General features: G+C 48.0%; 1 protein-coding gene across 1 annotated transcript in view; it reads right to left on the minus strand.

Annotated features, from left to right (window-relative positions):
- Positions 1 to 3,174: 3,174 nt before the first annotated feature.
- Positions 3,175 to 14,430, minus strand: part of rgs9a (regulator of G protein signaling 9a) — a 37,654-nt gene continuing 26,398 nt past the window's right edge. The window contains exons 12-17 of the mRNA XM_080905190.1: positions 14,034 to 14,147; positions 8,538 to 8,653; positions 5,519 to 5,606; positions 4,866 to 5,004; positions 4,686 to 4,768; positions 3,175 to 3,782 (exon numbers count right to left, since the gene is read on the minus strand). Of these exons, the coding sequence (XP_080761316.1) occupies positions 3,626 to 3,782; positions 4,686 to 4,768; positions 4,866 to 5,004; positions 5,519 to 5,606; positions 8,538 to 8,653; positions 14,034 to 14,147 (697 nt within the window). The 3' untranslated portion in view covers positions 3,175 to 3,625. The remainder of the gene's footprint in view (positions 3,783 to 4,685; positions 4,769 to 4,865; positions 5,005 to 5,518; positions 5,607 to 8,537; positions 8,654 to 14,033; positions 14,148 to 14,430) is intronic.

A 14,430-nucleotide genomic window follows, 5' to 3' on the forward strand; every position in this document is an offset into this window, starting at 1 on the left:
CGGTGACGTTGTTGATTGGCGAGTTTCTAGTTTGCAAAGCTGCTGGATGACGTTGGGACCACACTGCAAAAGTAGCACATGAAGCAAAACCCTCAGACAGGTCCGTGTCGCAGGAACAGCGTGGTGCAGATACTTGGTGTCAAAGAAAGTGTCACCAACACCGGCCCCCACCGTTCAGTTAATAGTTTTTCCATCGATCCTTTTCACAGTTATAAGATGGATCTGTGCTGCTCACCTTTGGCTGGATAACAAGGAGGGCGCTGAACACACTGCAGGCTGTGATTCGGTGCATCTGCAGGGTATTCACAGCACCTCACTCATGTTTACAACCTTATTTCAAATACATTAACTCCACATTGTACACTCAGTACCTCGTAATGATGACATGAAAAAAGTTGTTGCATGAAATAAAAAGAACAGTGAGTAGTGTTTGAGTATTCATAGCCTTCACCATGACACGAGCTCAGGTGTGTCGGTCAGGGCTGGTGCCAGGGGAGTGCTAGCTGCCACAGATGATACCTGTCTGATTGTTCGGCCCCTGTTTCAGTGGTGTGCTGGGACGTTACACACACTCCTGTCTAAGATCTCATAGACAGTGCATGTCAGAGCACAAACCACTCCAGGGAGTATAAGGATCTGTCTCCAGGCCGAAGAGGAAGGATTGTTTCGAGGGACATATCTGGGGAAGGGTCCAGAAAATGTTCTTGAAGGTCTCATGACCACAGTGTCCACTATCATTCCTAAATGGGAGCACCAGGACTCTTCCCAGAGCTGAACCAATCTGGACAACTGAAGGTCCTTAGTTAGTGAGCAGACCCAACTGAAGCTAGAAGGCAGCCAAAGTCTGGTCTGAAGAAGCTAATGTTGAACCTTTGGCCTGAAAGCCAAAGTTCACGTCTGCAGTAAACGGGCAACACTCAGCACCTGACCAGTACCGTCACTGCAGTGAAGTGTGGTGGGGCAGTATCAGCTGTGGGGGTGTTTGACAGCAGGAACTGGGAGACTAGTCAGGTTTAAGGGAAAGATGAATGCAGGACCTGCTCCAGGGCTCTGCTCAGACAAAGGTTCATGTTGGTGTTTGAGTTTACCTTGATTCACAACAGGGATGCTGCGACCGCCCTTCTCACTGTGATAGACCTCAGCGACCAGGCAGATGCACTGCTTCCAAAGGTTACAATAGGGGATGCAAAACCCAAGGTGATGGAGGTGGGGGTGGGGGTGACCTTTTACTAGTTCTGAAAAGCTAAAACTAGTGCAGCAAGTACACTCTGGACACCAGGGAGGGCGGTGCTTGGCAAAAGTAGTTCATCCTGGCTTCTAACATGAGTTAGTTTCAGCATAACTGCTTCAGCGTGCCCCGGTGGTGTCGACAGCGTGGCAGGTCGATAACTTCTAACTTCTTCTTCTGGTCCTCCTGTTATTCACTACATACCTGTTGTTTACTGTCACACTGTGGGTTCTGCTAACCAGGGATTCAATCACCTTTATTTATTTATTTAGTACATTTGGACCTTTGGTTTAAAAAGATGCTGAAAGTGTTGATTGATATGAAGTGTTTCTCAGGTTAGCGACTTATCATGAAAATATTTGTTGACTACAGCTGTGCACTTCTTAAGCACAAACAGAGCTGACACATATAGAGCCTTTTCTTACCTAAAACTCAAACATTAATACACGTTTAGCGCACATCACGTCTTTGTACTTCATCTCGCTCACACTCATCCACCCACAGATGGCTCAGGATTATCACTGCAGCATACAGAGCACTGGAAGGTCGGTCTCCACAATTCTCATCCAAACTATTTGTATCTCACGTAAAACTGAAGACTGAGATGGACAGAGTCTTCCCGTCTTTGGCTCCAAGGCTTTAAAACAGTTCACACTTAAGCTCTGTGGAGTCTTTAAAAACAGTTAAAAACCTTTTAAGAAAAAACCAGCAGATTAAACCATTCTCCTTTTGTTTGAACATGGTTCTCTTTGGTATTTATTGTGCTTTAATTGTTGTAAATAATCTTATTTATAAACGTACCCAGTGTTACAACCTACTGTAGCATCTGAGCCACAGACACCATTAATAAATGATCGCAAGCGTGTTTTTGCACAGCTGTGTTAAAATAAACTCTTTTTGATTTGAATACAAACACAGTATATATGCCAATATTGATGTATCCTTGATATATCTTGGGGTGGCTGTAGCTCAGGTGGCAGAGCAGGTCAGCCACTAATCAGAAGGTCGGTGGTTCGATCCCAGGCTGCCTCCTGGCTGCATGCCAAATATCCTTGGGCAAGATACTAACCCCATGTTTGCCTACTGGTGGTGGTCAGAGGGCCCGGTGGCGCCAGTGTCCGGCAGCCTCCCCTCTGTCAGTGCGCCCCAGGGCGGCTGTGGCTACAATGTAGCTGCCATCACAAATGTGTGAATGACTGGATGTAGTGTAAAGTGCTTTGGGACTGAGTAAAGCGCTACACAAATGCAGGCCATTTACCATGTATCAGTAGGGACTGTTGGCTGTTTAAAAGAAACATCAGTGAAAGTTAAAAAAAAATCAGCCGTGACATTCAAAGTCTTCTACATATTGAGCTTATTTATTAGAATTCATTTATTTGTATTTTTGGGACATGGTCCACACTTGGATGCTACACAGAAACTCTTTCATTGACATGCACTGAAATACTATTTTGCACGATTGTGACACATTTAATCTAATAAGACCAAAACAAAACCCTGTAATGACAGCAGTGTATATGTGCAACTGCAGTTCTACAGGGTGGACCATTTCTATGGATACACCGTAATAACATGGGAATGGTTGGTGATATTAAAGTCCTGTTTGGGGCACATTAGTATATGTGAGGGGGCAAACTCCTCAAGATGGGTGGTGACCATGGTGGCTATTTAGAAGTCGGCCATCTTGGATAGAACTTTTGTTTTTTCAATAGGAAGAGGACCATGTGACACATCAAACTTATTGGTAATGTCACAAGAAAAACAATGGTGTGCTTGGTTTCAACGTAACTTTACAGTAGCTTTTCAACAACAACTTCCTATTGAAAAAAACAAAACTTGTATCCAAGATGGCCGACTTCTAAATGGCCACCATGGTCACCACCCATCTTGAGGAGTTTGCCCCCTCACATATACTAATGTGCCCCAAACAGGACTTTAATATCACCAACCATTCCCATGTTGTTACCATGTATCCATATAAATGGTCCACCCTGTAGACTCACAACAGTAAGAGTGTTATTAACAAACTGTGCTAACACAATATACATGAAATATGATCTGCTGACTAGTAGAAACTGTAGAAACAGCTTTAAGTACATCAGAAAATGTGATATGTAAATGATCGTTTGTAACTTGTCTTTAGGATTATTTCACTCAAATAAGCAAATGAAATGTAATCTGTGCACAGACAGAAGAAAAGCTTTTGATGGCTCAGCCCGTGTTTCTCCAGATCTTGGCCCTGAAAGCCCAAGTTTTTCCTTCCAATTTAAAATAACTCACAGTTACTAAAACAGGAGACCATTAATAAGTAAAGTGAGACCTTTCATGTATCCAGCTACAAAGAGGACTGCTTTAAACGAACCTGCGTGCATACAAACACACCTGCACTATACTTTTCTACTTCTTCCTGTCGATCTTGCTCATCATGGCTTTGACATCCACTGGAGCGGAGGCAGCGGCAGCCTTGGCTTTTTCCTCCTCTTCTTGCTGCCAGAGGATGATGGGGTGGATGCCCGGGCTCCGGTTGAGAGCATTCTGCTCCAGGTTGGCAGGACTTGGATGGAAATACAAACATTAATGACAAAAAAGCCTCTTTCACCAGAGTAAAGTTGTGAAACACACATTGCTTATCGATTGTAGAATGTTATGCTCTTTACTTGTCCTGTCCCTGGTTTGGGTTCAAATGATTAGACGGTAAACCTGTTTGACCACTATACGCACAGGAGGAGCAACTGGTGACACACAACGCAGAAAATAATATTTGAATGTGATGCCAATCCAAATGGTGTGAAGGGAGGGCTTTTAAAAACACATCAGATCTCAGTGGGTCTGTGGACCAGACTTAAACATGTAAACATCCCTCATGCTGTCTCATCTTAAATGTTCTTATCTTCAATTTGAAAATGGCGCTATCATTACAGGAGCTTCTATCCCATGAATGCTGGAGAAGTTTTATTTACTTTGTTTTCCCATTGCAGTGACGCAGTGCTTCTCCTCTTTCTGTCTTCTTTTTCTTTTAGTCTTCGTCTTTTTCATATAAACTTAAATTCCAAGCATTTTTTACTTGAGCCACAGTGACGGTCTCAGAGGAACTGATTTCTTCCCCTGCAGACTTCAGACACTATTCAGTTTCATACAGTCATCCTTTCTTATTAACTGCAGGCCTCTCTTACAACACTGTCACCACTTCCTGTTTCAGCCTGGATTTAAACATGTCTCCTTATATAGAGATCTGTATGGAAAAGTTTGTGATTCCAAAAGTTTGTGATGTAGTCGGATTACTATTATGAAGGATCCAGGCAAAAAGTACTGCCTGTGTGTACGTCAGTACTTGTGGTAATATATCCCAATATAGTAAGAGGTTCCCTTCCCTGTTTTTCCTGTTTGGATCATTTTAAATTGGAATAAGTGGTACCTGAAATTCAGCTTCTGTGTCTACATTATGTAGAATACTAACCTGAAGTTGTGCGGTTCAGGGTTCAGTGCCTTCTTCTGGATGTCCTTGTATGTAGGTGACTTGAGGTAACGGAAGAACGTGTCCTGTGCCAATCAAAAACATGAGCATGCTAGCAACCTCCACGTGTTGGTATGAACAGATCATTTTTGACCCTCACACCAATCATGAATCTGGACACACCTTTTTCATGAGCAGGAAGACGTGCGTCTGTGCTGCTTCCAGCACATAGCGGTGAGGATGTTCCAGACCTTTCACTGTCAGACCCATTGTCCTGCCATCAATGTTGATCCAGCGGGGGGCGCCAGGGGCCAGGAAGGTCCTGCATACACACACATTCTACATCAATCTCCTCCATGGCTGAAAGTTATAGGAGTGAAGATTTAGAAAACCTGAAATCAATTTAAAATGACCCCGTCTTCCTCCCCTCACCGCAGCAGATGGCCCCGCCCCTCCCTGAGCCTGGTTCTGCCGGAGGTTTCTTCCTGTTCAAAGGGAGTTTTTCCTTCCCACTGTCGTCAAAGTGCTTGCTCATAGGGTTCATATGATTGTTGGGTTTTCTCTGTATGTATTATTGGACGACCTACTGTACAACATAAAGCACCTTGAGGTGACTGTTGTTGTGATTTGGCGCTGTCTAAGTGAATTGAATCAAAAGCTATTGTAAAGTGTGAAACTGAATCTCATGTGAAACAAAGATGTATTGTGTAACCAGGATGGCTGGACGGGTCTCAAGAAAACACAAAATGTGGAATTTAAATGTAAAAATGTGGAATGTAAAATAAAGTAAAATAGAAATCAAAGAAAGAAGAATGAGGTTAGATTATTTGTCTTACTTGAAGATGGTCTCAGCTTTTGTTGACATAGACGATGAGGTTCCCCACTTCAGTTCTTCTGCTGCTTCCCAAAAAGCCAAGTTCTCACCTGATGTGCACACACCATATACCACATTAGATCCTAATAAGTATGACAGTTTTCTGACTTATGGAGTTGTCATTGTACATATACAACAAAATCAACACCAGGACGGTGCACTGTTGGAAGGACCAATCGGAGTCTGCGCTGCGGGACTGTTTTGATCACGCGGACTGGGAAATGTTTCACGTGGCCGCCAGAGACATTGATGAGTACACAGAGTCAGTCTGCGGATTTATCAGGAAATGCGTGGAAGATGTCGTCCCATCCAGAACAGTTAAATCCTTCCCAAATCAAAAACCCTGGATTAACGGAGATGTTCGCGCGGCACGGAACACCGCCTTTGCCTCCGCGAACACATCGGACTACAAACACGCACATTACCAACTCCGGAAGACGATCAAAGCAGCCAAACGTGAGTACAGGGACAGGGTGGAGCAACAGTTTGACAACCCTCGGAGTATGTGGCAGGGACTAAACACGATCACAGACTTTAGAGGGAAAACCAGCACACCGCAGACCACGGCCTCTCTGTGTGAGGATCTAAACGTATTCTACGCTAGATTCGACACAGCGAACACCACGAGACCGGACAGTGTGCGCACCGCGGATGACGTCAGTGCGCACACTGTGTCTGAGGAGGATGTGCGGAGGTGCTTCAGGAAGGTGAACGGACGCAAAGCTACTGGTCCGGACGGGATTCCCGGCCGCGTCCTCAAGTCATGCGCGGTTCAGCTGGCTGGAGTGTTCACACACATCTTCAACCTTTCCCTCTCTCTGTCTGTAGTCCCAGCCTGCTTCAAAATGGCCACCGTCGTCCCTGTACCCAAATCCTCCACCATCTCCTCATTGAACGACTGGCGACCTGTAGCCCTGACCCCCATCGTAAGCAAATGCTTCGAGAAGCTGGTCAGGGACTTCATCTGCTCTGCACTACCCGACTCACTGGACCCTCTACAGTTTGCATACCGCCACAACAGGTCCACTGATGATGCCATAGCCCTGACACTACACACTGCCCTGTCACACCTGGAGAAGAGAGACACGTATGTGAGAATGCTGTTTGTAGATTACAGCTCAGCATTCAATACCATCGTTCCCTCGAAGCTGGACAGGAAACTGCAGGATCTAGGACTGAGCAGCTCCCTCTGCAGCTGGATCCTTAGCTTCCTGTCTGACAGACGCCAAGTGGTCAGACTGGGCAGCATCACCTCATCCCCCATCACACTGAACACTGGTGCTCCACAGGGGTGTGTACTGAGCCCTCTCCTGTACTCACTCTACACCTACGACTGCACAGCCACTAACAGCTCCAACATCATTGTGAAGTTTGCGGACGACACTACAGTGGTGGGTCTTATCACCAACGGTGATGAGACGGCTTACAGGGAGGAGGTCAGCGCCCTGACCCACTGGTGTCAAGACAACCATCTCACCCTCAACGTCGCAAAGACAAAGGAGTTGATAGTGGACTTCCGGAGGTGCAGAGAAGTACACACCCCCATCACCATCAACGGCGCTGCTGTGGAGAGAGTGAGCAGCTTCCGGTTCCTTGGTGTACATCTGGCTGAGGATCTTACGTGGTCAGTACACACAAACAAAACAGTGAAGAAGGCGCAGAAGCGCCTCTTCTTTCTCAGGAGACTGAAAAGATTCGGCATGAGCCCCCGCATCCTCAGGACCTTCTATCACTGTGCCATTGAGAGCATCCTCACTGGATGCATCACCACCTGGTATGGCAACAGCACCGCCTACAACTGCAAAGCTCTCCAGCGAGTAGTGCGGTGCTCTGAACGGATAATTGGAGGTGAGCTTCCCTCCCTCCAAGACATCTACAGGAAGCGGTGCCTGAGGAAAGCGGGGAGGATCATCAAGGACTCCAGTCACCCCAGCCATAAACTGTTCAGACTGCTTCCATCAGGAAGGAGGTTCTGCAGCATCCGGTCCCGTACCAGCAGACTGAGAGACAGCTTCTTCCACCAGGCCATCAGACTGCTGAACACGTCATAGACACCTCAGCTTCACTACTGGAACTTCAACATTATGCACTCCACACTGTTATATAAATGCCACTTGTTTTGCACATATTCAACTCTGTATATTTTATATATTTTATTATTATTATTATTATTTTTATTTTTTTTTTTTTTTTTTACTATTTAATTTGTAAAAATGTGTATACACACACACACACACACACACACACACACACACACACACACACACACACACACACACACACACACACACACGTAGGAAAATATTTAGTATACACATCCAGAAATGCATACACTATTATATATTGTACATATATTTATTAGTTTCAGGTTGGCCATTCTTGTATTTTGCTCGTTTGTGTTGTTGTGTTTGCACAGCTCTGTTGCTTGTGGGGCTCGCACACAAGAATTTCACTCGCATGTGCTGTGCCAGTGTGCCTGCACATGTGATGTGACAATAAAAAGTGATTTGATTTGATTTGAAATCATGGGGGCTCCACGCCAAATGTGCAGGGATAAAATATAAATAGTAAGACACTATAAGACACTGGTGGTTCATCTAACCCCACCAGTGGAGCCAAAGTGTAACATTTTTGTCAAATTATGGAAACCTCTCCACAATCGTTGGCACGAAGATCTGACAAAACTAAAATAAACTGAAGACTGAATAAATACAAATGAGCTCTATGTTGAATAATAAGGGTCCTGATGTTTATTGTGAAAGAAATATGGCTGACGTGGGTGTTTCACAGTTTAGTTGAAACATTCATGTTCCCTTTGTTTTATCTACCACCCATCACCATGATAAAGCATAAATGTGTCCTAATCTTCACTGTATTTAGCTAAACATGGATAAAACTCCATGCTTGTAGTTGTTTAGTCATGCAGAACTCTCAACTCTACCAAGAAGAGAAACTGTGATGAACGACATTTGTTGACGTACCACTGAACTCCTTCTTAAGGAAGACCTTGAAGTCATCTCGCCCTCGCAGGTCACTCAGCAGCTCGAATAAGCTGAAGGACCAGCGCTCCACACGCATTTTAGTAGGAACTTCAACCCTGAGGACAAACACAGGTTCAGTCACTATTGGGACATCCATCATCATCCTGCCGTGGTCCCTGGGTTCGTCCAGGGTTTGAAGTTTGGTTCTGAACTTTTTACTTGTTCCTTTATAAGATAATCATCTTCTAGTTCCTGAAAATGTTGTTTTCTAGGGACTCTGTTGTTTTTGCATTTTGGTCATAGCAGTGTCTCTTTTGTGTCCAGCTTCTGTTGTCATCTCGTCTCTCTGTGCTGTCTCGTCTCTCTGTGCCGTCTCGTCTCTCTTTGCCTGTCTCGTCTCTCTGTGCCGTCTCGTCTCTCTGTGCTGTCTCGTCTGTCTGTGCCGTCTCGTCTCTCTGTGCCGTCTCGTCTCTCTGTGCCGTCTCGTCTCTCTTTGCCGTCTCGTCTCTCTGTGCCGTCTCGTCTCTCTTTGCCTGTCTCGTCTCTCTGTGCCGTCTCGTCTCTCTTTGCCCGTCTCGTCTCTCTGTGCCTGTCTCGTCTCTCTGTGCTGTCTCGTCTGTCTGTGCTGTCTCGTCTCTCTGTGCCTGTCTCGTCTCTCTGTGCTGTCTCGTCTCTCTGTGCCTGTCTCGTCTCTCTGTGCCTGTCTCGTCTCTCTGTGCCCGTCTCGTCTCTCTGTGCTGTCTCGTCTCTCTTTGCCTGTCTCGTCTCTCTGTGCTGTCTCGTCTCTCTGTGCTGTCTCGTCTCTCTGTGCTGTCTCGTCTCTCTTTGCCTGTCTCGTCTCTCTGTGCTGTCTCGTCTCTCTTTGCCCGTCTCGTCTCTCTTTGCCCGTCTCGTCTCTCTGTGCCTGTCTCGTCTCTCTTTGCCTGTCTCGTCTCTCTTTGCCCGTCTCGTCTCTCTGTGCTGTCTCGTCTCTCTGTGCCTGTCTCGTCTCTCTTTGCCTGTCTCGTCTCTCTGTGCTGTCTCGTCTCTCTTTGCCTGTCTCATCTCTGTGTGCTGTCTCGTCTCTCTGTGCCTGTCTCGTCTCTCTGTGCTGTCTCGTCTCTCTTTGCCCGTCTCGTCTCTCTTTGCCCGTCTCGTCTCTCTGTGCTGTCTCGTCTCTCTTTGCCTGTCTCGTCTCTCTTTGCCCGTCTCGTCTCTCTGTGCTGTCTCGTCTCTCTGTGCCTGTCTCGTCTCTCTTTGCCTGTCTCGTCTCTCTGTGCTGTCTCGTCTCTCTTTGCCTGTCTCATCTCTGTGCCTGTCTCGTCTCTCTGTGCTGTCTCGTCTCTCTGTGCCTGTCTCGTCTCTCTGTGCTGTCTCGTCTCTCTTTGCCCGTCTCGTCTCTCTGTGCCTGTCTCGTCTCTCTGTGCTGTCTCGTCTCTCTTTGCCTGTCTCGTCTCTCTTTGCCCGTCTCGTCTCTCTGTGCTGTCTCGTCTCTCTGTGCCTGTCTCGTCTCTCTGTGCCTGTCTCGTCTCTCTGTGCCTGTCTCGTCTCTCTTTGCCTGTCTCATCTCTGTGTGCTGTCTCGTCTCTCTGTGCCTGTCTCGTCTCTCTTTGCCTGTCTCGTCTCTCTTTGCCTGTCTCGTCTCTCTTTGCCCGTCTCGTCTCTCTTTGCCCGTCTCGTCTCTCTTTGCCTGTCTCGTCTCTCTTTGCCCGTCTCGTCTCTCTGTGCTGTCTCGTCTCTCTGTGCTGTCTCGTCTCTCTTTGCCTGTCTCATCTCTGTGCCTGTCTCGTCTCTCTGTGCTGTCTCGTCTCTCTGTGCCTGTCTCGTCTCTCTGTGCCTGTCTCGTCTCTCTTTGCCTGTCTCATCTCTGTGCCTGTCTCGTCTCTCTGTGCTGTCTCGTCTCTCTGTGCTGTCTCGTCTCTCTTTGCCCGTCTCGTCTCTCTGTGCCTGTCTCGTCTCTCTTTGCCTGTCTCGTCTCTCTGTGCTGTCTCGTCTCTCTTTGCCTGTCTCATCTCTCTGTGCTGTCTCGTCTCTCTTTGCCTGTCTCGTCTCTCTTTGCCCGTCTCGTCTCTCTGTGCTGTCTCGTCTCTCTGTGCCTGTCTCGTCTCTCTTTGCCTGTCTCGTCTCTCTGTGCCTGTCTCGTCTCTCTTTGCCTGTCTCGTCTCTCTGTGCTGTCTCGTCTCTCTTTGCCTGTCTCATCTCTCTGTGCTGTCTCGTCTCTCTTTGCCTGTCTCGTCTCTCTTTGCCCGTCTCGTCTCTCTGTGCTGTCTCGTCTCTCTGTGCCTGTCTCGTCTCTCTTTGCCTGTCTCGTCTCTCTGTGCTGTCTCGTCTCTCTTTGCCTGTCTCGTCTCTCTGTGCTGTCTCGTCTCTCTTTGCCTGTCTCATCTCTCTGTGCTGTCTCGTCTCTCTGTGCTGTCTCGTCTCTCTTTGCCCGTCTCGTCTCTCTGTGCCTGTCTCGTCTCTCTTTGCCTGTCTCGTCTCTCTGTGCTGTCTCGTCTCTCTTTGCCTGTCTCATCTCTCTGTGCTGTCTCGTCTCTCTTTGCCTGTCTCGTCTCTCTTTGCCCGTCTCGTCTCTCTGTGCTGTCTCGTCTCTCTGTGCCTGTCTCGTCTCTCTTTGCCTGTCTCGTCTCTCTGTGCCTGTCTCGTCTCTCTTTGCCTGTCTCGTCTCTCTGTGCTGTCTCGTCTCTCTTTGCCTGTCTCATCTCTCTGTGCTGTCTCGTCTCTCTTTGCCTGTCTCGTCTCTCTTTGCCCGTCTCGTCTCTCTGTGCTGTCTCGTCTCTCTGTGCCTGTCTCGTCTCTCTTTGCCTGTCTCGTCTCTCTGTGCTGTCTCGTCTCTCTTTGCCTGTCTCGTCTCTCTGTGCTGTCTCGTCTCTCTTTGCCTGTCTCATCTCTGTGTGCTGTCTCGTCTCTCTTTGCCTGTCTCGTCTCTCTGTGCTGTCTCGTCTCTCTTTGCCTGTCTCGTCTCTCTGTGCTGTCTCGTCTCTCTTTGCCTGTCTCGTCTCTGTGTGCTGTCTCGTCTCTCTGTGCCCGTCTCGTCTCTCTGTGCCCGTCTCGTCTCTCTGTGCTGTCTCGTCTCTCTGTGCCTGTCTCGTCTCTCTTTGCCTGTCTCGTCTCTCTGTGCTGTCTCGTCTCTCTTTGCCTGTCTCATCTCTGTGTGCTGTCTCGTCTCTCTGTGCCTGTCTCGTCTCTCTGTGCTGTCTCGTCTCTCTTTGCCCGTCTCGTCTCTCTTTGCCCGTCTCGTCTCTCTGTGCTGTCTCGTCTCTCTTTGCCTGTCTCGTCTCTCTTTGCCCGTCTCGTCTCTCTGTGCTGTCTCGTCTCTCTGTGCCTGTCTCGTCTCTCTTTGCCTGTCTCGTCTCTCTGTGCTGTCTCGTCTCTCTTTGCCTGTCTCATCTCTGTGCCTGTCTCGTCTCTCTGTGCTGTCTCGTCTCTCTGTGCCTGTCTCGTCTCTCTGTGCTGTCTCGTCTCTCTTTGCCCGTCTCGTCTCTCTGTGCCTGTCTCGTCTCTCTGTGCTGTCTCGTCTCTCTTTGCCTGTCTCGTCTCTCTTTGCCCGTCTCGTCTCTCTGTGCTGTCTCGTCTCTCTGTGCCTGTCTCGTCTCTCTTTGCCTGTCTCATCTCTGTGTGCTGTCTCGTCTCTCTGTGCTGTCTCGTCTCTCTTTGCCTGTCTCGTCTCTCTTTGCCCGTCTCGTCTCTCTTTGCCCGTCTCGTCTCTCTTTGCCCGTCTCGTCTCTGTTTGCCCGTCTCGTCTCTCTGTGCTGTCTCGTCTCTCTGTGCTGTCTCGTCTCTCTTTGCCTGTCTCATCTCTGTGCCTGTCTCGTCTCTCTGTGCTGTCTCGTCTCTCTGTGCCTGTCTCGTCTCTCTTTGCCTGTCTCATCTCTGTGCCTGTCTCGTCTCTCTGTGCTGTCTCGTCTCTCTGTGCTGTCTCGTCTCTCTTTGCCCGTCTCGTCTCTCTGTGCCTGTCTCGTCTCTCTTTGCCTGTCTCGTCTCTCTGTGCTGTCTCGTCTCTCTTTGCCTGTCTCATCTCTCTGTGCTGTCTCGTCTCTCTTTGCCTGTCTCGTCTCTCTTTGCCCGTCTCGTCTCTCTGTGCTGTCTCGTCTCTCTGTGCCTGTCTCGTCTCTCTTTGCCTGTCTCGTCTCTCTGTGCCTGTCTCGTCTCTCTTTGCCTGTCTCGTCTCTCTGTGCTGTCTCGTCTCTCTTTGCCTGTCTCATCTCTCTGTGCTGTCTCGTCTCTCTTTGCCTGTCTCGTCTCTCTTTGCCCGTCTCGTCTCTCTGTGCTGTCTCGTCTCTCTGTGCCTGTCTCGTCTCTCTTTGCCTGTCTCGTCTCTCTGTGCTGTCTCGTCTCTCTTTGCCTGTCTCGTCTCTCTGTGCTGTCTCGTCTCTCTTTGCCTGTCTCATCTCTGTGTGCTGTCTCGTCTCTCTTTGCCTGTCTCGTCTCTCTGTGCTGTCTCGTCTCTCTTTGCCTGTCTCGTCTCTCTGTGCTGTCTCGTCTCTCTTTGCCTGTCTCGTCTCTCTGTGCTGTCTCGTCTCTCTTTGCCTGTCTCATCTCTCTGTGCTGTCTCATCTCTGTGCCTGTCTCGTCTCTCTGTGCTGTCTCGTCTCTCTGTGCTGTCTCGTCTCTCTTTGCCCGTCTCGTCTCTCTGTGCCCGTCTCGTCTCTCTGTGCTGTCTCGTCTCTCTTTGCCTGTCTCGTCTCTCTGTGCTGTCTCGTCTCTCTGTGCCTGTCTCGTTTCTCTGTGCTGTCTCGTCTGTCTGTGCTGTCTCGTCTCTCTGTGCTGCCTCGTCTGTCTGTGCTGTCTCGTCTGTCTGTGCTGTCTCGTCTCTCTGTGCTGTCTCGTCTCTCTTTGCCTGTCTCGTCTCTCTTTGCCCGTCTCGTCTCTCTGTGCTGTCTCGTCTCTCTGTGCCTGTCTCGTCTCTCTGTGCTGTCTCGTCTCTCTTTGCCTGTCTCATCTCTGTGTGCTGTCTCGTCTCTCTGTGCCTGTCTCGTCTCTCTTTGCCTGTCTCGTCTCTCTGTGCTGTCTCGTCTCTCTTTGCCTGTCTCATCTCTGTGTGCTGTCTCGTCTCTCTGTGCCTGTCTCATTTGTAGTCCTGTGTTCATCGCACTGTTTTTGTCCCTGTGTCATGTCTGCCATGTCTCTGTGTCTGTTTGTCCCCACTGCTGCTCCAGCAGCATTAAAACACACGTTTACAGTGTGTGTAAAACAATAGTTTGGACATATCAGGATGTTTCACTCTTCACATCAGGGTCACAAAGGTGGAACATGTTTCATCACTCATGTATCAAAGGCTTAGACCTTTATCCATCTTTCATGTACAGAAACTTTTAATAAACACGGGAAACAACACAAACTGAGTGCCCCTCCCATTTTATTCCCCAGCTGACTGCATACTTGGGTACGAGGGACTTTTTATAATTCATTAATTTATTTTAAACAACTTTCCAAATAAACACACTTAAAATGTTAGACTGCAAAGACTCATCGGTGCTGCTGCTGAAGTTGGTACACTGTTGTTTTGTTTTTCACCTTCTCATGTTGAGAGTCCAGTATGCATCATGGTCTGTTTGCCACGGGTTGCTGGGTAGACAGGAAGCCAGGAACGGGTCATGATTTTTGTAGGTTGTGATGTATTTGACCAGCCTGCAGAGACAGAACTGTTATTAGCTTCATTTATTTTCTAGTTGAGGATGTCAAAACCAGGCAGCACAGCCGCGACAAAAGGAGATGCATATATATGTTCATTTAAATATACTGTATTTTAACTAATGATGATAGTACTCTTAGTGCTGTGGGTGAGAACTCGAGTGAAGAGATTTCTCAGAGTTTTTAGTACTGAAAAAACAAAAAGGTGTTTAAAAAAGCGAGTGACACAGTCACTGAGCTATGAGGGCTTTTTTAGAGCAGTGGCTCACTGGGACCAGCT

Source organism: Rhamphochromis sp. 'chilingali' (genome assembly GCF_963969265.1).
Source record: "Rhamphochromis sp. 'chilingali' genome assembly, chromosome: 15".
In the NCBI taxonomy this organism is placed as follows: Eukaryota; Metazoa; Chordata; class Actinopteri; order Cichliformes; family Cichlidae; genus Rhamphochromis; species Rhamphochromis sp. 'chilingali'.